The 21794-nt window shown below is 40.8% G+C and overlaps 1 protein-coding gene across 1 annotated transcript; it reads right to left on the bottom strand.

The window, feature by feature from the left end:
- Positions 1-12919: 12919 nt before the first annotated feature.
- Positions 12920-14633, bottom strand: LOC103947533 (probable polyol transporter 6). Its single transcript, XM_009358441.3, has 2 exons — positions 14498-14633; positions 12920-14298 (listed from the first exon to the last, which is right to left on the bottom strand). The coding sequence occupies exons 1-2, from the start codon at positions 14631-14633 to the stop codon at positions 12920-12922; spliced, it is 1515 nt and encodes a 504-aa protein (XP_009356716.2).
- Positions 14634-21794: the final 7161 nt, after the last annotated feature.

The following is a 21794-nucleotide window of genomic DNA, read 5'->3' as shown; positions in this document are numbered from 1 at the left end:
TGACATGGTAAAATAAAAACCCCAACAACCGCTCTCTCTAGCATTTCTTCTTAAAAAAACCTAAATCTCACAACATCTCAGCCGCTGGTCCCAACAACTATCTTCACCCTCCTATAGTACTTCTTCTTGTCTCTCCATTTCCCTTCCTCCTACGGCGTTACCCCTTTCCCTCCCATCTCCCTCATTTTGGCTTTCCATGCATCATTTATGTGTTCTCGTCTCTACTTGCTTTTACTTTGCATTTCTCCTACTCCCATTCTCTCTCCCACATTTTTGCCGACAAATCTCCAAAGTTTGTTGGGAGTTTTCTTTCCAAAACCAAATATGCCTTTGAATTTGGCCCTGATTCGTGGTTATGGGCAGATTTGTGGTTGTAGGGGGTCGGATTCACCTTCTAAAACTTGGTTTCCATGGTGCATGTGCGCTCATCGGCTAACCCACAACTGAGCCGTCTTATCTGAATAGATCTATGATAGCTCTTTCGATGGAGGTGACAAATCTTCCTAAAAGCGGTGGCCCTCACGATGAAAACGAATTGATTGCTGGTTTCATACGCCAATTATCTAGTTAATTGTTTTGTGATCTGTTTTGTAACCTGTTTTGTGATTACTCCGACAAGTTATTGTAGCTTTACAGTTTTAGTGTTTGATGTGGCCTCGCTTGTTTTAGTGATGACTTTGTGTGATTATTCAATACTAAACTTGTTGTGTCTATCGTCTATGCATTAAATTTGTATTGTTTGTTGTTCGTGTTTATGGTAATTGTTGATGGTAGCCATTTAGGAGTTTATTTGATGTGGTTGATGGGAAAATTTCTATCCAATCAATATTTGGTTAGTAAAAAATATGTATCCATAATGACACCTTTTTGTATTGTTTGATTTTAATCAATGAATCACTCTTTTGTCGCTTTTCAAAAAAGAAAAAGAAAGTATTGACCCGGTGAAAGAATTATTGACAAGATCGATAACAAAATGTTCTTGTCTCCATGTATACATCTATACAAAGCTTCACCTAATATGCTCTCCAAATTATTATATTGTAAATTGCTACCATTGCTTTTTGACTGCATTCCAACACCGTCTGTAACTTCCAATTTTAGAATCAAATCACAAGTGTTTCTATAAAAAAGCATTTTCATCTCTTCCAAAGATCCCTGTTTAGTCTTTTCTCTAACATGCAAAAATACAAATTAAAAAAAAAGGCCCAAGCGACCACAGAAATGCTTGCAAACATATTGAAGAAGCTTAAAGTTGCATTATACAATTACAATCGGTAATATGGGAAGTAATTTTACTATTTATAAGCACATGAAATTAGGGGTGGGCAAATGGATTATGGACCCACGGGTCGGTGCAGATCTATGCGGTTTGGGGCGGGTCCACAAATTATAAATACAAAATGGGGCCGGGAGGGGGGGTAAGTCTAGGTAAATAACGGGGTGGGCTGGTTCTAGAAATTGGAGAAAACGGCCTCCCAGCTCGGATCGTTGATTTCCTACCTTATTAAATTTATACCATCTATTCTATCCATCATCATCTCTATCTCTCTTGTTCTCAAACCCAGTTCACTCGACTCAACTATCCCCTCTCTAGAATTCGAGCCTTGACCTCGAGGTCTCTATCTTGACTCCGACACCACATCTGTTTTCCTTAATGTAACCAGCACCATCTACTCTCTTCAACAAAGATAGATTATCTCTCCCTTGAATTCCCAACTGAAGCACTCACAATGGGCGTTAACTCTCTTATCTCTCCTCCTTGAATCTTCTTTTCTCTTTCGTCTCATACCTCAATCTCGAGCCTAGGCCCATCTTCGTCCATCGACTATCCATACTTTCTCATTCTCCCTTCCACCTGTAGCAACTGAGTCAACCTCGACTATGTCGACATCACAGCAGCCAGCCACCATCACCATCGTGGCATCCTCTCCTGACTCTCCACCAGTCCACCCAATCACAAGTTTCGACCACTACCACATCATCCTTGCTGTCGAGAACACCACCATCATCCTGCAAATCCCTAGGTAATTTATGAATTAGGGTTTTTGAATTAGGAATTTAAGATTTTTGCATAAGCTTTTCAATTGATTTAGGAATTATGTGGGTTTTCGATTTGGGAATTTAGGGTTTTTGGGACTGTGATTGCATAATAAGTGCTTTTGGGAAAATCTGCTTCTGGGTATGTAAGATTTTGTTTTGATTCATCAATTGGTGTAATTTGTAATGGCAAGGGTGGAGATCTTGGATCCGTGAAGAAGACGACGTCTCTCTGGTTCGATTTGTGCATCAGGGTCAGCGGCTCCAACCGAAGCTGTTGGTGTGGCTAGGCTTAAGTATGAATTGCTGGTGTGATTTCCATTTTCAGGATTGAGGGTTTTGAGGTTGGGGGAGAATCCCCCAATCTTTGTGTAGGGATTGAAAGGGTTAAATGGGAACAAGAGACTTGAAGAAGAAGAGAATTAGAAGGCTTACATTCTTGTTGCCATGATCCAACATCTCTTGGAACGATCGACAGAGCTAAAAAAGAAGAGGAAAAAGAAAGAAAAAAAACCCGTGGATGGGTTAGGTCCGGTTCTTGTATTAAAATTTGTTGTACCCGCCTCGGCCTAACCTGTTTCTTTTAAACCTAGGTTCGGTCTGGTCCCTTCAAAGTTGGGCTCGACTTGGCCCGTGCCCAACCCTACATGAACTGTTGATTCTTAACCTGATGCGGGATTCCTCTCAACACACCCTCTCATGGTGAATTTTCAAACTGAATACGTAAATAACACAATCAGATGATGTGAAACACGTTTAACCTTTAGGCTTCACATATGGAGCAACATAATTTTGATATCATGAAAAAAGTGGAGGTTTCCTGTGATATCCCATCCCGAAACTATCGAAACGTACATGTGAAATGACCCTTTTACCCCTAGTTTGTTACGTTATGCTATTGGTTGTTTTGTGTGGTGTTGGCAAGTGTTGGGCCACACACACACACACATTGTCTCTTTCCCTCTCCCTCTGTCTTTTCCCTGTCTCTCTCTCTATCTTTCCCGAGTCCTCATTCCTTCTTCTTCTTCCTTCGAACGTACGGACAAACCCAAAACCCCTTAAACCTTAGCAGATCGAGGGAACCAAGTGCACCATCAAGCTCGTGAGGCTGTGAGGAGCACGATCGTACCATTTTCAGGTAGGAACTTCAACGTTTTCACGTCGCTTTCACAAGGTCCGATTTGAGTACTATTCATGTGAACGTAAATTCTTACGTTTTTGGGTGTTTGAAGCTCGTAGGTGGTTTGGTGAGGTCTCTAGGAGCCTTGGAGTACTTCGTTTGAACAGTTTTGACGTCGGGATCACCGTGGTCGGAGTTGGCCGGTTTTGGTTAGTTTGCACATGTAATTTCTGGTGGTTTTTGACCCTTAAAACTTGTATATCGTTATTCTCCTAGTTCTAGGCGTCATTTTGGTTCAAGAATCGTGAAAAATGGTTGAGAAACGAGTGAGAAAACGAAGTTAGAAGTTTTTCCAGTACTCCGGCGACGTCGCCGGCGCCGGAGTCTCGCCGGAGAAGGAGACGGAATATTCCGTCAATTCTGACGGAATATTCCTGACGCCGTTAACGGAATCTGTTAAAACTGACGGAATATTCCTAACGGCGTCAGTTGACGCCGTCCGTGTGCACCGCACGTGCCTGCGCGTGGCCGGCGCGTGACGGCGGAAAATATTTCTAAAAATATGGGTGTGTTCCTGAGGTTGTGTAGAGCACATTGGTATATTCATTTGTCCATTTTGAGCAATGTATGAGAAGTTATTACAAAAGGAAGGTTATGTGCTTTATAATTAATGTTTTTATAGTATTTTCGCATATAGGTGATACGTATCCCGAGGACGAGCGTGCTCACTCGAGGCAGGGGGGCTACGACCCTTCCACATACCAGTGAGTGGGCTTTTGTTTTCCGTATATACCTATATACTTATAATTCCCAGAAATTTTATATAAATGCTTATTAGTTTTATGCCATTCCTTTTATGTGGTTGGTTAGTATGCATGATTAGTTGCATAAATATTTATTTACATATTCATTTATATGTTATATATATATGTGGGTGCTGTGGAGGCACAGGTAAGTGCCAGGTAAGTGTTATTTAATGGTTGCATTAAATAGTGGTTAGAGATGCTTAGAGAGCTCATAACCTGCACCCCCGGTGTTAGTGCTCCCGCCCAGAGTAGGGCACAGTCCTTCACGTGTTGTTCACCTCTCGCACCACACGCTCAGCTTGGATCCAAGTTAGGTGCACAGTCATGTCGTACAGACCACTATAGGTGGTTCCGACTCGTAGGTGACCCGCGATTATTCGCACAGCATTCACGTGATCGTAGCACTAGAGCGTTTATATGTATTACACCCAGGCCTGTCGTACAGACCACTATAGGTGGTTCCGACTCGTGGGCAGGTTTAGTTATTGAGATTGAGATTTGAGCTCTAGATTCAGCCGTACAGGTCACTTTAGGTGACTCCGGCTGCCAGTGATATGTTATTGATACGGTTTATACCTGAGCACTTGCATATCATTATGAGGCTTTGACATGGCATACCTTTGAGCATGATTGGCATACCCTTGAGCATGATTGGCATATTTATACATACGTATATATGTTTATTTTCTGGGAAGTATACAGGTTTTACGGTGAGGGGTTAGAATGTATTTTATTAAATGGTTTTCAAAGAGCTTTGTTTTTGCCCACTCACGCTTTTGTTTTACGCCCCTCCAGGTTCTAGTGGTCTAGCAGGTTCGGTGGTTTTCCCAGAGGGTATCCCGGCATTTCTGACAGACACTCACCGATGTAGGGTCACCTTCGGGTGCACTATTATCGAGTTATTTTAATTTGGACTGCTGTAGACTTATTGCTTTGAACTTAGCGTCTCTTTTACGCTAGCACTCACTACTTTTATCGTTTGTATGCTAGTTTTATTTATTCGTACTTTTATATTACTTTTCTATTAGCTTCTGCACTGTGCACATGGCTACGTCACTTCTACGTGACGGCCAGCATGCCCTGATCTCGGTCGGGGTGTGTCAGTTTGGTATCAGAGCCTAGGTTTGGCAGTCCTGTGTCTGTGTGAGTACTCTAATGGTTTTGGTGTCTTCTGTCAGAATTATGCCGCCTCGTCGGGAACCACGTCGCTCTGATGAGTCTAGTTTCCCCAATATTACTCAGCTGGGGGAAACTATTGCTACCGCTATACAGTCAGCGATCCGCCCTCCCCAGAGGACTCCTCTAGAGATTATGTACAATCTGAAATTAGATAAGTTCCATGGTCATGAGGGGCACGAGGGAGCAGTGCGTTGGTTAGAGCACATTGAGAAGACTTTCCGAGTATTGCATAATCAGGGGAACCTTCCTGTTGAGAGATGGGTCGAGACGACCTCATGGTTTCTGGGTACGGAGTCTGCATCCTGGTGGGAGCAGGAGCTTCGTCGTTTGACTCCAGCTGAGAAGACTGACTGGAATGTTTTCATTAGGTTATTCAAGAGAAGGTTTGTGCCCCCTGAGTACATCGATCGCAAGAAGCAGGAATTCATTGAGTTGAAACAACGGAAGATGACAGCGAATGAGTACTATCGGAAGTTCACCGACTTGTCTCGCTACCACCCTGAGATTGCTGGTAATCCAGCAGAGATGCTTCGTCGTTTTCGCGTAGGCACTAAGAAGAAATGGCGTTCGATGGCGACCTCTACTCATTGTGATACTTACCAGGATTTCTACGAGGTTTTGCTGAGAGTTGAGGACTCTGAAAACATGACGAGCGAGAGTGATGAGGATGAGAAGAATGGTAATCAGAAGAAAGATGTTAAGGGTAAAGGTCAAGCGTCGCTCGGGCCTCGTCAGACTCAGAACTTCAAGAGGGGTGGTAATAGTTCTAGCTCTTCTAGTGGTGGTTTCAGTGCCACTGGTCAAGGACGAGGAGGTAGATTTACTGGTGGCGCTCGAGGCCAGAGACAGGGTGATGGTGGCTGAGGTAGGGCCCCATTTTGCCGAAGGTGTAATAATCGGCACACTGGCGAGTGTAGGCGGGGCAGTAGTGGTTGTTTTACTTGTGGGCAGATGGGACATCGAGCTGCGCAATGCCCCCAGAGTCAGCAGCAGAAGCCGCAGCAGACTTTCTTGCCACCACCTGCACCTATTCAGCAGATTCAGGGTCCGAGTAGTTATGGGCAGGCAGGTCGAGGTGGTGCCTATCACTATCAGGGTGATGCTGTTCCTTATGCCCCGGGACAGTATCAGTATCCCCAGCACCCCTATTCCCAGGGTGGTTACCCTCAGTATTCTGGCGGCTATATGCCGTATCCTCCAGCTCCAGCAGGCGGTTCTCAGTGGTATCAGGGAGGACAGTTTCAGCCAGGAGAGATCGCTACTAGTAGTGTAAGGTCTTCGAGACAGACCGGTCAGCCCAGTCAGGGGCGTGGTACGCAGGGTCGCGGTGTTCAGGCGAGCAGAGGTCGCGGCGGACGACAGCAGGGCCAGGGGCGTATTCACAACATTTCTCTGCAAGATGCTCAGAACAACCCGGATCTGATCATGGGTACGTTAAACATTCTTGGTTATTTTGCTAGAGTCTTAATTGATTGTGGTGCTACACATTCTGTGATTTCTCATACATTTGCTTAAGTGACGCAACCTCGCCCCACACCTCTAGGGTACGATTTAAAGTTCGCTATGCCTAGAGGAGAGAGATGTATTGTAGATCGTGTGTACCTAGGGTGTCCAGTGATAGTAGAGGGTGTTGTTATGCCAGCTGATCTTATCCCGTTAGATATTGTTGATTTTGATGTGATTCTGGGCACGGACTGGTTGCATTTCTATCGTGCCAATATTGATTGCTACGGGAAAATAGTTACGTTTCATCGTCCTGGACTACCTGTGGTTACTTTTGTGGGTGAGCAGAGTGGGGTGAGACATGGCGTTATCTCTGCTGTGAGAGCTAAAAGGTTGTTGTCTAAAGGTTGCCAGGGGTACTTAGCCCATGTGGTGTTGGATGAGGCTCCTCCTAGTAGTGTTGAGGATGTGAGGGTAGTCCGACACTTTCCAGATGTTTTCCCCGAGGATTTGCCTGGGTTACCACCAGATCGGGATTTGGAGTTCACTATTGAGTTGCTTCCAGGTACTAATCCTATTTCTTTGACTCCTTATCGTATGGCACCTGCTGAATTAAGGGAATTGAAGGTACAGCTGCAGGAATTAGTGGATAAGGGTTTCATTCAGCCTAGTACTTCTCCGTGGGGAGCTCCAGTATTGTTTGTGAGGAAGAAAGACGGAACTTTGAGGCTGTGTATTGATTACAGGCAATTGAATCGGGTAACGATTAAAAACCGTTATCCGTTGCCACGTATCGATGATTTGTTCGATCAGCTTAGAGGTGCTTGTGTATTCTCCAAGATTGACTTGAGGTCTGGGTATTATCAGTTGAATATTAATAGGGATGACGTTCCTAAGACGGCGTTCAGGACTCGTTATGGTCATTACGAGTTTCTGGTTATGCCATTTGGGTTAACGAATGCACCAGCTGCTTTCATGGATTTGATGAACCGAGTATTCCAGCCATATTTGGATAGGTTTGTTATTGTTTTCATCGACGACATTCTGGTGTACTCGAAGTCTAAAGCGGAGCACGTTCGACATCTTACTTTGGTGTTGAAAAGGTTGAGGGAACACCAATTATATGCTAAGTTTAGCAAGTGCCAGTTCTGGTTAGATCAAGTTGCGTTTTTGGGGCACGTTTTTTCTGCTCAGGGTATTCTGGTTGACCCTCAGAAGGTCGCAGCGGTGGAGAATTGGGAGCAACCGCGAACCGTCACCGAGGTGAAGAGTTTCCTTGGTTTGGCGGGGTATTATCGGAGATTTGTTAAGGATTTCTCTGTGATTGCCTTACCTTTGACGAGACTAACGAGGAAAGACGTTAAATTTGAGTGGGATGATAAGTGTGAGCAGAGTTTCCAGCAGTTGAAGCATTGTCTCACTCATGCACCTGTTTGGCACTCCCGGACGACAGTGGTGATTTCGAGGTCTATAGCGATGCTTCATTGAATGGTCTGGGATGTGTGTTGATGCAGCAAGGTAGGGTGATCGCTTATGCTTCACGTCAGTTGAAACCTCATGAGTTAAATTACCCTACACATGATTTGGAGTTGGCTGCTATCATTTTTGCGTTGAAGTTGTGGAGACACTACCTTTATGGTGAGAAGTGTAGGATCTTTACTGATCATAAGAGTCTCCAGTATCTCTTTACTCAGAAAGAACTTAATCTTCGTCAGCGGAGGTGGATGGAGTTGCTCAGCGATTACGACTGCACGATTGATTATCACCCTGGTCGTGCGAATGTAGTTGCTGATGCACTTAGCCGGAAGTCTCAAGGTCGCATTAATGCGTTGTACGCAAGTTGCATTCCTCTTTTGGCGGACTTGCGTGCTACGGGAGTGAGGTTAGAAGCAGAAGATCGAGAAGTGGCGTTACTTGCTAATTTTCAAGTTAGGCCAATCTTGATTGATCGAGTGCTTGCAGCTCAAGTAGCTGATGAGCAGACTCAAGAGCTAATCCAAGCTCGAGATCGAGGAAAGAGGAGAGACCTCAGAGTTCGTGAGTCGGATGGTATGTTGATGCAAGAGGGTAGAATGTTCGTGCCTAATAATGTGGATTTGAAGAAGGAAATTCTCGATGAAGCACATATCTCGGCTTATGCCATGCATCCAAGAGCTACTAAAATGTATCATACCATTCGACCATTTTATTATTGGCCGGGTATGAAGAGGGAGATAGCTGAGTATGTGAGTAGGTGTGCTGTTTGTCAGCAAGTTAAAGCAGAAAGGAAGAAGCCGTTTGGGTTGTTGCAGCCGCTTCCCGTTCCCGAGTGGAAGTGGGAAAATATTACCATGGATTTTGTGTACAAGCTCCCGCGTACACATAATGGTTTTGATGGCATTTGGGTGATCGTTGATCGACTCACTAAATCCGCACATTTTATTCCTGTGAGAGAGAAGTATTCTTTGAGTCGTTTAGCGGAGTTGTTCATTTCGAAGGTGGTGAAGTATCATGGTGTCCCGGTGAATATTATCTCGGATCGTGATCCACGATTTACATCCAAGTTTTGGGTGGCTTTTCAGGAAGCTTTGGGTACGAGACTACTCTATAGCACGGCGTATCATCCTCAGACGGACGGACAGTCAGAGAGAACTATTCAGACTTTGGAGGATATGTTGCGAACTTCGGTGTTGCAGTTTGGTGATGCTTGGCACCAGCGGTTGGATTTGATGGAATTTGCCTATAATAATAGTTTTCACTCGAGTATTGGCATGGCGCCATTTGAGGCATTGTATGGTAGAGCTTGTCGCACACCGTTGTGTTGGTCAGAGGTTGGAGAAAGAGTCTTAGTGGGTCCGGAGATTGTTGAGGAGACTACTCAGAACGTTCAGGTAATCAAGTCTAACCTGAAAGCAGCCCAGGACAGACAGAAGAGTTTAGCGGATCGGCATGCTACGGACAGAGCGTACGGTATTTCTGAAGCTTTCACCGTGGAGAGGTGTAGTGAGATTTGGGAAGAAAGGCAAGTTGAGTCCCAGGTACATCGGACCATACATGGTCACAGAGCGGGTTGGTGAGGTAGCTTACAGGTTGGAGTTGCCTCCGGAGCTAGCCAGGGTGCATAACGTTTTTCACGTGTCTATGCTCCGACATTATGTTGCTGATCCGTCTCATGTAATACCTCCGCAACCCTTGGAGATTAACCCAGATTTGACGTATGACGAGGAACCAGTGACGATCATCGATTGGAAGGAGAAGGTTTTGAGGAACAAGACGGTGAATTTAGTGAAAGTTTTGTGGAGGAATCATTCAGTCGAGGAAGCTACGTGGGAGACAGAAGATCGGATGAGGGATTTGTATCCTAGATTGTTCTTTGGCCACTAGGGGTTGTTATTTGGTTGTTTTGAATTTCGGGACGAAATTCTATTAAGGAGGGTAGGTTGTGATATCCCGTCCCGAAACTATCGAAACGTACATGTGAAATGACCCTTTTACCCCTAGTTTGTTACGTTATGTTATTGGTTGTTTTGTGTGGTGTTGGCAAGTGTTGGGCCACACACACACACACACACACTGTCTCTTTCCCTCTCCCTCTGTCTTTTCCCTGTCTCTCTCTATCTATCTTTCCTGAGTCCTCATTCCTTCTTCTTCTTCCTTCGAACGTACGGACAAACCCAAAACCCCTCAAACCTTAGCAGATCGAGGGAACCAAGTGCACCATCAAGCTCGTGAGGCTGTGAGGAGCACGATCGTACCATTTTCAGGTAGGAACTTCAACGTTTTCACGTCGTTTTCACAAGGTCCGATTTGAGTACTATTCATGTGAACGTAAATTCTTACGTTTTTGGGTGTTTGAAGCTCGTAGGTGGTTTGGTGAGGTCCCTAGGAGCCTCGGAGTACTTCGTTTGAACAGTTTTGACGTCGGGATCACCGTGGTCGGAGTTGGCCGGTTTTGGTTAGTTTGCACAGGTAATTTTTGGTGGTTTTTGACCCTTAAAAATTGTATATCGTTATTCTCCTAGTTCTAGGCGTCATTTTGGTTCAAGAATCGTGAAAAATGGTTGAGAAACGAGTGAGAAAACGAAGTTAGAAGTTTTTCCAGTTTTCCGGCGCCGACGACGTCGCCGGAGTCTCGCCGGAGAAGGAGACGGAATATTCCGTCAATTCTGACGGAATATTCCTGACGCCGTTAACGGAATCTGTCAAAACTGACGGAATATTCCTAACGGCGTCAGTTGACGCCGTCCGTGTGCACCGCACGTGCCTGCGCGTGGCCGGCGCGTGACGGCGCGTGCGGCGGTGGAAATTTTTTCTAAAAATATAGGTGTGTTCCTGAGGTTGTGTAGAGCACGTTGGTATATTCATTTGTCCATTTTGAGCAATGTATGAGAAGTTATTACGAAAGGAAGGTTATGTGCTTTATAATTAATGTTTTTATAGTATTTTCGCATATAGGTGATACGTATCCCGAGGACGAGCGTGCTCACTCGAGGCAGGGGGGCTACGACCCTTCCACTTACCAGTGAGTGGGCTTTTGTTTTCCGTATATACCTATATACTTATAATTCCCAGAAATTTTATATAAATGCTTATTAGTTTTATGCCATTCCTTTTATGTGGTTGGTTAGTATGCATGATTAGTTGCATAAATATTTATTTACATATTCATTTATATGTTATATATATATGTGGGTGCTGTGGAGGCACAGGTAAGTGCCAGGTAAGTGTTATTTAATGGTTGCATTAAATAGTGGTTAGAGATGCTTAGAGAGCTCATAACCTGCACCCCCGGTGTTAGTGCTCCCGCCCAGAGTAGGGCACAGTCCTTCACGTGTTGTTCACCTCTCGCACCACACGCTCAGCTTGGATCCAAGTTAGGTGCACAGTCCTGTCGTACAGACCACTATAGGTGGTTCCGACTCGTAGGTGACCCGCGATTATTCGCACAGCATTCACGTGATCGTAGCACTAGAGCGTTTATATGTATTACACCCAGGCCTGTCGTACAGACCACTATAGGTGGTTCCGACTCGTGGGCAGGTTTAGTTATTGAGATTGAGATTTGAGCTCTAGATTCAGCCGTACAGGTCACTTTAGGTGACTCCGGCTGCCAGTGATATGTTATTGATACGGTTTATACCTGAGCACTTGCATATCATTATGAGGCTTTGACATGGCATACCTTTGAGCATGATTGGCATACCCTTGAGCATGATTGACATATTTATACATACGTATATATGTTTATTTTCTGGGAAGTATACAGGTTTTACGGTGAGGGGTTAGAATGTATTTTATTAAATGGTTTTCAAAGAGCTTTGTTTTTGCCCACTCACGCTTTTGTTTTGCGGCCCTCCAGGTTCTAGTGGTCTAGCAGGTTCGGTGGTTTTCCCAGAGGGCGTCCCGGCATTTCTGACAGACACTCACCGATGTAGGGTCACCTTCGGGTGCACTATTATCGAGTTATTTTAATTTGGACTGCTGTAGACTTATTGCTCTGAACTTAGCGTCTCTTTTACGCTAGCACTCACTACTTTTATCGTTTGTATGCTAGTTTTATTTATTCGTACTTTTATATTACTTTTCTATTAGCTTCCGCACTGTGCACATGGCTACGTCACTTCTACGTGACGGCCAGCATGCCCTGATCTCGGTCGGGGTGTGTCATTTCCGATAATTCCTCTCAACACATAAGAAAGGTCCTCCAGTAATAACTCCCTCATATATACGGTTGTTTGTTCTGTTTGAACAATCATCCCAAAAAATAAAGCAAGGTGAACTATGGCATTTGGCCTTTTTCTAGTAGTGTGAACTGGAATCTTTTACCATATAAGCAACGATTGTGATCTGTCCACTATATAATAATTAAGCAAAGGCTGTAATCACCTCATAATTAAGCTTTTGAATAAACCAAAAATAAAATCTCTTCACTACACTACTGCAATTGGTAAAAGCATAATATAAATCAAGAATAGTGTTATTTACACATTTTTTTTTTTTTGATCACACATGCTTGTTTAATTTGTCCATTAATTTTCTTCAATTTATTCGATGTAAGAGGTAAAATGGGCGTCGGATAGCTGGCACCACCCTAAATCAATACACTAATTAATGAATAATTATACGCAATTATGGTGGATTCCCCTAGGGGATAGAGACTTTCTTTGCAATTCACTGCATCCTTAGTTTAAACTCTCCCATCGCCTTAGTCTAATGTAAAATAATAATATCTCTTGTAATAAAAAAATAACAATTGTGAATTAATTAATTGTCACACATACAGATTTCAACTTCTAGGTTCCCCTAATTTTATCCCCAACTTAGTCATATTCTGCACATGACTTCTTGATCCCACTCATACAGTACCATTTTTAGACCTACTAGCATCACTATTTTTGCTGAATACCATTTCCATCTCTTCCAAGGATCTTCCCTTGGTCTCTGGCAAGAAGAAAAAGAAAAATAACCAAGCTATAACAGCTATGCCTGCAAACATAAAGAAGGCCCCTCCAATTGTAATTGCCTTGTAAATTGAAATGAAGCTCATAGCAACTGTAGCATTCAAGAGCCTATTCACAGCCACCCCAATACTAGCACCTTGTGCCCTAAGATTCAAAGGAAAAATCTCAGTGCTGTAAACCCATGTTATGGGCCCCAGGCCAATTGAGAAGAATGACACAAACACGTAAGTTGCCACGATACTGAAGCTTAGAGGCCAAGTATGTTTCTCTCTGGAGTGCTCGGCCATGGTCAAACCAAACCCTAAACTTGCTAGGGCTATAATCATGCCACCAGTGCTGATCAACAGTAGGGGCCTCCTCCCAGCTTTGTCCAGGAACGTTGTGGCTACACCTATAAACAAAAGTTTTGTGACCCCAACTCCAACTGTGGCAAGCAATAACTTGTCTTTGCCAACGACCCCAGCTTTTTTGAAAATTCTTGGACTATATAACACAACAGCTTCTATCCCTGTCGCATGCTGAAAAAAGTGGATTCCAACCGCTGCAATGAAAATCCGGCGGACGGCGGGTTTCGGCCTCAATAATAGTTCTTTCCAAGCCCCTTCACCCCTAGTAGTATTACTGACCTTCACCACATCTTCGTTGCAATTTTCGTCGATTCCAGCAGCTACCAAGATATCGCGAAAACGAAGCTCAGCTTCTTCTTTGGAATTACAAACTAGTAACAAAGTTTTCTTAGCTTCTGCTAGCCTACCTTGCATCACCAACCACCTTGGGGACTCGGGCATTTTGAGAATCCCAAATGCTAAAACAATTGAAGGAATTCCAGAAACTCCTAGCATCATTCTCCATCCAAGTTTCAAAGTCAGTTTTCCGAACAAATAATTTGACACATACCCTATTAAGATTCCAAGACTTATGCAAAACCCCGGGAGCGAGGTTAGACGGCCTCTTGAATTGGCAGATGAAATTTCTGCAGAGTAAACTGGAGCTATCATTAGTGCAAACCCTACACCAATGCCTGCAATGCACCTCCCAGTCATTAGGACTGCATAGTTTGGACCATACCCCATTAGCACTCCACCTATTAAGAAAGTAGTGGAGGCTAGAACAATAGTATAACGCCGACCGATGTAATCAGATGTTCTTCCAGCTGCTAAGGATCCCACTAGAGCACAAATGTTTAGTATTCCTGCAAGTACTTCGACTTGTACATCGTGGATTTTGAGGTCTTCCTTGATGAAGATCATGGCTCCACTCATCACACCAGTATCTATATTGTGAAAGAAATTGTTTTCATGATTACGACCTTCATAAATTGTAGGATCATGCATTCATGTATAATAAAAAAATATAACTAAGGGAAAACCAAATTGTTTACAAGCCAATTAATCTAATTAACGGGCGTTAATAAACTACAAGCATTAACAGATTAAAAGAAAAATAACTAGAGTGTAAAATGTAGCATATACCATAGCCAAATATAATAGATATAATGGAGGCAACCACTGCACAAGCAACAGAAATCTTGTTGATCCTTTCCGGGGCTTCATGGCTTTCGCCACTGCCCTCCACCTCCATCGGGGATGTAGTAATATTCTCTGGCATATCTGCGCTCGTCTGACACTTTATTTTAGCTTGTAGCGTGTGTCTGTCACACTCTAGATCTGGGTACCACTAACAATTCTTATGTCTCTTTTTATAACAATTATTGTAGGGAAACATTCAATGGAAAAACAACAAGATTGTGGTACTGTACTGTGTATGAAAATTTCCCTGGATAATAGAATCGTCAACTTGATATATATAGAACCTCAGATGCATGAACACACGAAGAAATTGCATGAAATCCGACCTGTTTAATCGGCCAAATTCACCCGCTTGATGTGCCATTGACAAAGGCATCTTTAGACTCTAAAACAGACATTTGGAAAAAGAAAAAACACGAGATCTTGGTTAAAATTTGGATAAAAACTCTTGGTGGGATCGAATAAGTGGGTATTTCATATTTGTGGTACTAAGCATTCAATTGTTTTTATGTAAAAAGTGTAACAGAAAAGCACCTGGAAGATTTGCACCATCCATGCATTATTGTAGCAATATCGGTGAAATTGTTTATTTTTATTTTTATTTTGTTTGGATAGTGACATAATTAGAATTGCTTTCACTTATGGCATACAATAATATAGCACTAGTAAATGTTAGGGAGATTAAATTTGAAAACTAAATGATGTGTCACCAATAAAAAAATAAGCACGTTAAGTAATAATTTAATTATCAACTTTCATGTCATTTGATTTATAAAATTTAGTTTACAAATTTAAACTTCCTAGCATTACCCAATATTACACTCTAGATTACAGGGTACATTTTTGCTCACCACCTTCAAATGGTGGTAATGCTCACAATTCTCCTTGTTACTATTAGACAAGTTTAAATTTTAAGATTTGTATTCATCCACTCCACATATCTCAAATTTTAAACTCAATAGATAAGATGGTGATGGGGGTCGGGAGCAAAACTATTCTCATATATTACTAGCTGTGGTACCAACTTATGAAGTGGGTTGGGCAGTGAAATAGCTACAGATCACGTCACGCATCATCAATTTTGTTTATACACATGTAGAAAGTACAGAGAATTATATCAGGAATAACCCGGATTTGCTATATTCCATTTAGGCCTAACTTTCTTTCGAACATAACAATTTTCCTTTTTCGACTGACGAGTCATCTTTTATTTATTTATTTATTTATTTTCTGGATAAGAGTTTGTCGATCCTAAAAAATATCAAACGTACGTGGCATGCAAACCGAATAACTAATGAGCTAGGTTGAATGCGTTTCGTGACAACTTATCGACCGAGCTCGGTTGGTGAGTGAACGAAGGTGGTGGTGATGTTGAAAACTCGTCGAACGAGTTAGGTAAGTTAGGATTTTTCTCAAAGATGAGACAGTTTCACGTAAAACGAGAGATTGCATAGAATAAATTTGTGTATTGTGTTGAAGGTCTCCCACGTTACTAATGCCTCCGTATTAATAATGCTAACTTGCTTGCTGACCATGCTGAAAAATTGTTTGCCGAGCTACTAAAGCAACCAAAAATAATATTCATAAAAATGTTATCTTCAATTATCCCATGGATTGCCATCCTCTTGAACTTGTTTGTGAAAACCACATGCAATCCCATCTTTATCTCCAATCATCCCGTTGTTATCACTAACCAACGGCACATCAGGGACATTAATCCAACTTTTGCACGGCATTAATCAAACACCACGCACATTGCTAATTATTTTTTCAAATTGGATTCTTATAGGCCCCCCCCCGTGTGGTATTTTTTATTTTTCATTTTTCATAAAAAGCTGTTTCACTTTAAAGTTACGCAGTAAAGAAGTGTTTGGTAAAAGTAAAATATCTTGTTTATTTTAAAAGTAATGACCTTTAGACAGCAGTTTTAATAAAAAGTAGAGTTGAGCCCTTAAGAAATATTTTCAATTGTTGTAATATTTTTTCTTTTTTAATGACATTATTTAGCCTTATGCACACCTTTTATCCTTTAGAGATTAAAGTGACCACTACAACCTACCGCCACAAATATTTTCAATTGTTGTAATATCTTTTTATTTTATTTTTTTAAATGACATTATTTAGCCTTACGCACACCTTTTATCCCTTAGAGATTATTGTCCCACCACTAGAATCATAACCGCAACCAGCACTATTGCCACCATAACCGCCACTATTACCATTATCACCACCATCATTGCCGCCCACCGCTACCACCACCGCAATCGCAACCACTGCCACCACAACCACAACTTCCACCACCAAATACCACCACCCCTAGCACCATTGTTACCTCTAGACCCCAACCACCCTATCCAACTATTAACACCACCTCCATACCTCCTACATTGCTGCTACCATCACCATCACCACCACCACCATTGTCCCTGCCGCTGATCGACTCCCCTATTCCTACTATCTATATTTTGGCATTGTATACAATTATATTAATTCTACATTAAAATTTACTAAATGTTTTATACTATTTTTTTTACTCATAACTCTTTCAAAATACAACAACTAAAAGTTCATCTACTTTATTTTATAGTTGATTATTCTTAAAATACAGTAGAAGTAGTTTAAAAAAAAACACAACAATCACACACTGACCCTCAATTGCATGAACTTAGTCTCCATGGCTTCACACGCTGCATGCAAATGCAATCCCAACTTAGTCTCCATGGCTTCACACGCTGCATGCAAATGCAATCCCATCTTTTGACCATATAACCTCATCTTTGATTGCTAACCAATTCACTCCAAAAGATCACCAGCAAATAATCAACAAATTCTATTAGGATAATTTTAATTATTTAGAAAATAGTAATAGTTATCACAACCATAATGATCTAAAATAATTGGAAATCATCTTAATATTTCTCTCATTTAACAGCTTAGAACCCTGCACATTCAACAGCCTTGTGGGCGGATGGCGCAAAACCGGGTACAAACAGTTAGAATGTTTTTGGATAAGGAATTCATTCAAATTGAAGACGAATTAATTGTATATTTTTTGTTCAGTTTACCATAATTTTCAGGGCCTTTTCTTTTTCCATCTAGAATTAGATATAATTATGAGATTATTAGGAATAATCCGGATTTGCTATATTTCCATTTAGGTCTAACTTTCTTTCCAATTTAACAATTTTCTTGTAAAAGTCAACCTATTTTTTTCTGGATAAGAGTTAGAATGTTTTTTGGATAAGGAATTCATTCAATTGAAGACGAATTAATTGTAAATTTTTTTATTCAATTTACATAATTTTCAGGGTCTTTTCTGTTTCCATCTAGGGTTACTAAATTTGAGTATGAATATGTGATCTTGTAAATCTTTGTTGTGATGCATGCATATTTGTACGAATTTGTAGCGATTCAAAATATTTTTTAGGAGAGTTTATACTTTCTTATAAATAGAGAGGTGAGAGTCGAACTTAGGTGATACTCACCCAAGTTTTTGTTATAATGATTGATGAAGACTTATCCATAAGCTATACCATTTTGTTTGTCAACAGACTTTTCATTATAGGATAATATATAGTTACTCTACTGCATTGTATACCATAATTTTGCAAAAACAGAAAAAAAAAAAGAAAGATATTCAGGGCTTGATCAAATCTATTGAACTAGTATTTTAAACCCGCAAATCAAATTAACTAATGTGATGACAATATATATAGCATATCAATTATGAAAAAGCACGACAAAAAATATACGGTAATTAGGTAAGATGTCATTTGACTGATCAAACCAGGAAATTAGTCGCAAACTTGACCCATAATCTTGTTCCAGTTTTATGTAGCAGCAATATGGAATACTACTTAACCTTTCTGTATTTTATTCAAAGTTTCTGACGGAGCAAATGATATGCAATATAGAAGAGAATAGCACAAAATTGCTATAGGCCTTCTACAGTAGTTTGAATGAGTATGATCCTTATATCTAGTAATCAAGCAACACTACTACATTAGTGTGAGTGCAATATATTGATATCATACTCATGATTTTAATACATCACACTCATAAGTTTAATATATGAACTTACGAGTCCACACTCAAATTTTTTGGCCCAATGTATAAGTGTATTCCTATATGATTTAAATTATTGGTATCACACTTACTTTTTTTCAGCTTACTATGGAAGGCCTAAGTAGAGTTAAGTTTGGGCCAAGAGACAACGATTCTTGGTAGATATGGTATGCCATGTAATTTTGAAGAGAACAACCCAAATGTAGAAGAGACAAAAATTCAAGTAAGCCCAAGTTTTTTACTACGAGAAGTTTTTCAGTATGAATATTAATTGCACAATCATGCAGTATTATCCATATAATCATGTTATAGAACATATATTTATTTATGATTAATTTTCCATTTTGTTTATAAACTTTTAACTTTGCATCAAATTGGGACTTTGAACCTTTTTTTTTTACTCAAATGGTGGCGTACACGACACTTTGGACAGCATATGGAACAAATGCTAAAAATTTAACAGTAAAATTGATTGAATAAAGAAGCTTATGCCCCAACACTAAGAAAAAATTCATGGAGAAAAAAATGAAAAATCAGCCTGTATTTGTTAATGTTATACTTTAGTTTCAGTAAATATAAATTATGCGATACACCATTATTATAGCATGTGAATAAGCACTTATTGGGTGTGACTCATACATAGAATAATTTCTCTTAGGACATATAGTTAGTGTATGGAGAAATTTTCGCATGTGAAGTGTAATATGTGATTCAAATGGTTTCTTTAATTAGTGGGTTTAGCAATGAAGAACAATCTTACTGCCTTTCCCTCTTCAAGCAGAAGCCGTAGAGATGCGACAAGGTTGCTAATGGCGACAAGGTTTGCTAATGGTGACAAAGAACGGGGTATCAACAATTTATGAGTGGAGGGTGATTTACTGCATGATGGCACTGCAGGATTCGTCACCAAGCATGTCTAATATTGGGCAGTTGGTGAGGATGCAAAAGCTTTGGCATTAGAGATCACTGGAGTTAGTATCACCCATATTTGTTGTGGAGCTAATCAAGTGGATTACAGACTTGCACGCTATGGACTACTTAATAGTTTTACAAGCACTTGTTTGAAGAGCTCCTGGACTTAACTCTTTATATTTGATTTGTAGAAGGTAGTTTATGATTTGGACTGGATAAGCAGCTTGAGAGGAGGGGATCTTTATTGGGAGGTTGGTACTTTCTAATTGCTATGAGTGTGAAGGAAGTAACCTACAGTAATAGTTGACAACCAAATTACATGGTCTTGGCTCTTTCTAATCGTCTGGTGTGCGGGATAAGAGTAAGGTCCGTAGGGCTACGTTAGTAGTGCAATGCCAAGCTTTCATCTCTTAGCAACTACTCTTTGCTTCCAGCTTCTCTTTTGTAATGGAGTGCTAAATGTCTTCCATAATATCGTATTGATCTTTCCTTAAAAAATATAGTACTGTCCCACCAAAATTGTAACAGGGTATTCAAATTTCAAATTCAGAAAGACAAAAGAAGTACAAGCAAGCTGAAGAAAAAGAGAAACAAGGGAAATTAGTTTAAGCATGCATGCAAAGCAAAATGAATCGAGCTCCACGAGTCACGACTGGGATGTGCTCAGAGCGCGCCATGCTGATTGCTGCTGTGCTTGGGGGACATCTGAGATACGGAGAGACTACTGTATACTCAAAAAGGAGCATTAACTTTGCTTGCCAAAGAGCATTGAGCCAAATTAAAGGACAGAGGAAAAAAAAATAGGGAAACAGGAAGAGACACTTGCATGCAAATATGATTTTATTTCCTTCGATCCCCACCACGTGTTTGATGAAATACTTCAATCTCTTCAGGTTGACTTTTCTTTGACTTTACAATCTGCCTACACATTTAATCTCAAGCATTAAAATGCTTAGGCTCCTTCATGTTTCACAATTTGGTAACGTTGTACGTAAATTCAATTTCAATGCTAGCAATGGTAAGTTTGCATGGAGGGACAAGATTAGCTTGCTTTTACTAATCTTTTTACTATGTATCCACCACCAGCTGCAGTAGTGCTGGGGCCTAGCAGCCTGGAAGTGAACATTTTCACCCATCTGGGTTATAAAATTTGAAGTTTGTCTCTTAAGATGGCTCCTGGGTCCTAATCTGGACACACACTGCTCACAGACTCTAACCTTGTTTATTAGTTAGTCCCCGAACTTCGAACCCTAATTAACTTCGAATCCACCTCAGGTTCAATATCTCTTGTGATAGATAACATAGGAAAAAAGAGTAAATTATTTTTAATTAATCCAATTCAATCTCCATTTTAACTAACCAAATTTAAGAATGTATCAGTAGGTGTATTAACTTTGTGTGTCTAAATAGTGTCCTTAAACTAAAATAGTCCACTCCAACTTCTTATTCCGTACAAAAAATGGGGTTCCATCGGCCTTTTTCCATTCACATAGCCAGATAATTAGAAGCATGGCCTCATGAGCTTATTATAAAACTCAATGGCGCTTATGGGTAGGGGCAGGGGCAGATCGGCTATTGATCCACCGTACAATTTTACAGTATGCAAGCTCTGCAAGGTGCAAAATCGGACTCTATAGATATGAACTTTGTCACGACTCAATTGACTCTTCTCACAAAAGAGAATATAATGTTGAATATAATACCATTAATGTATCTAATAATACTAATATCAACATTTTTGTAATCCATGATATCATCTGCCAAGAATCCATCATCGTACGTCTGGATACTACTGCATGCATACTGCACTGGTTACATTACATGCACCCAGATCTTTGGTCTCATATAATTATGACTGTGTCTTACTCTCTTGGAAGTCGGCTCCCTTGCGCCTCAGCCTTTTATGTAAGATCAGATGATCGTCTCCCGAAAATAATACAAGAAGAGAGATATGACAGCAACACAGCAATCCACAGAGAAAAAGAGAGGCACCCACCCCTTTACTTTGAGTATAAGGCCAAACAGAATATATAGGCTACCCTGTTAACATATCCTACCATATAGATTCTCCTTTAAAGCAGCATACTTTAACTTTTTTTTAATTTTTATTATCAACACTCTTATAACGTCTCGATTTGAGAAGTTTTCAACTGTTAACTATCATGACTCTTATGATTCTTATATATGTTTATATAAACAATAGACTTATGTTGTCAGACAAAGTAACATTTTTCAAACATTAGATTAGAACTTGTACAAGAAA

The sequence above is a fragment of a genome, unplaced genomic scaffold, assembly GCF_019419815.1.
Source record: "Pyrus x bretschneideri cultivar Hongxiangsu unplaced genomic scaffold, Pyrus_bretschneideri_v1 Contig8, whole genome shotgun sequence".
Classification (NCBI taxonomy): Eukaryota; Viridiplantae; Streptophyta; class Magnoliopsida; order Rosales; family Rosaceae; genus Pyrus; species Pyrus x bretschneideri.
This window is presented reverse-complemented; position numbering and strand designations above follow the sequence as displayed.

Bases quoted from the DNA above. Each gene is read 5' to 3' on its own strand.
- LOC103947533 (XM_009358441.3), bottom strand. From the start codon at position 14,633: ATGCCAGAGAATATTACTACATCCCCGATGGAGGTGGAGGGCAGTGGC. The intron at 14,299-14,497 runs GTATATGCTACA...TTCACAATATAG, and splicing joins ATCTATTATATTTGGCTATG to ATACTGGTGTGATGAGTGGA.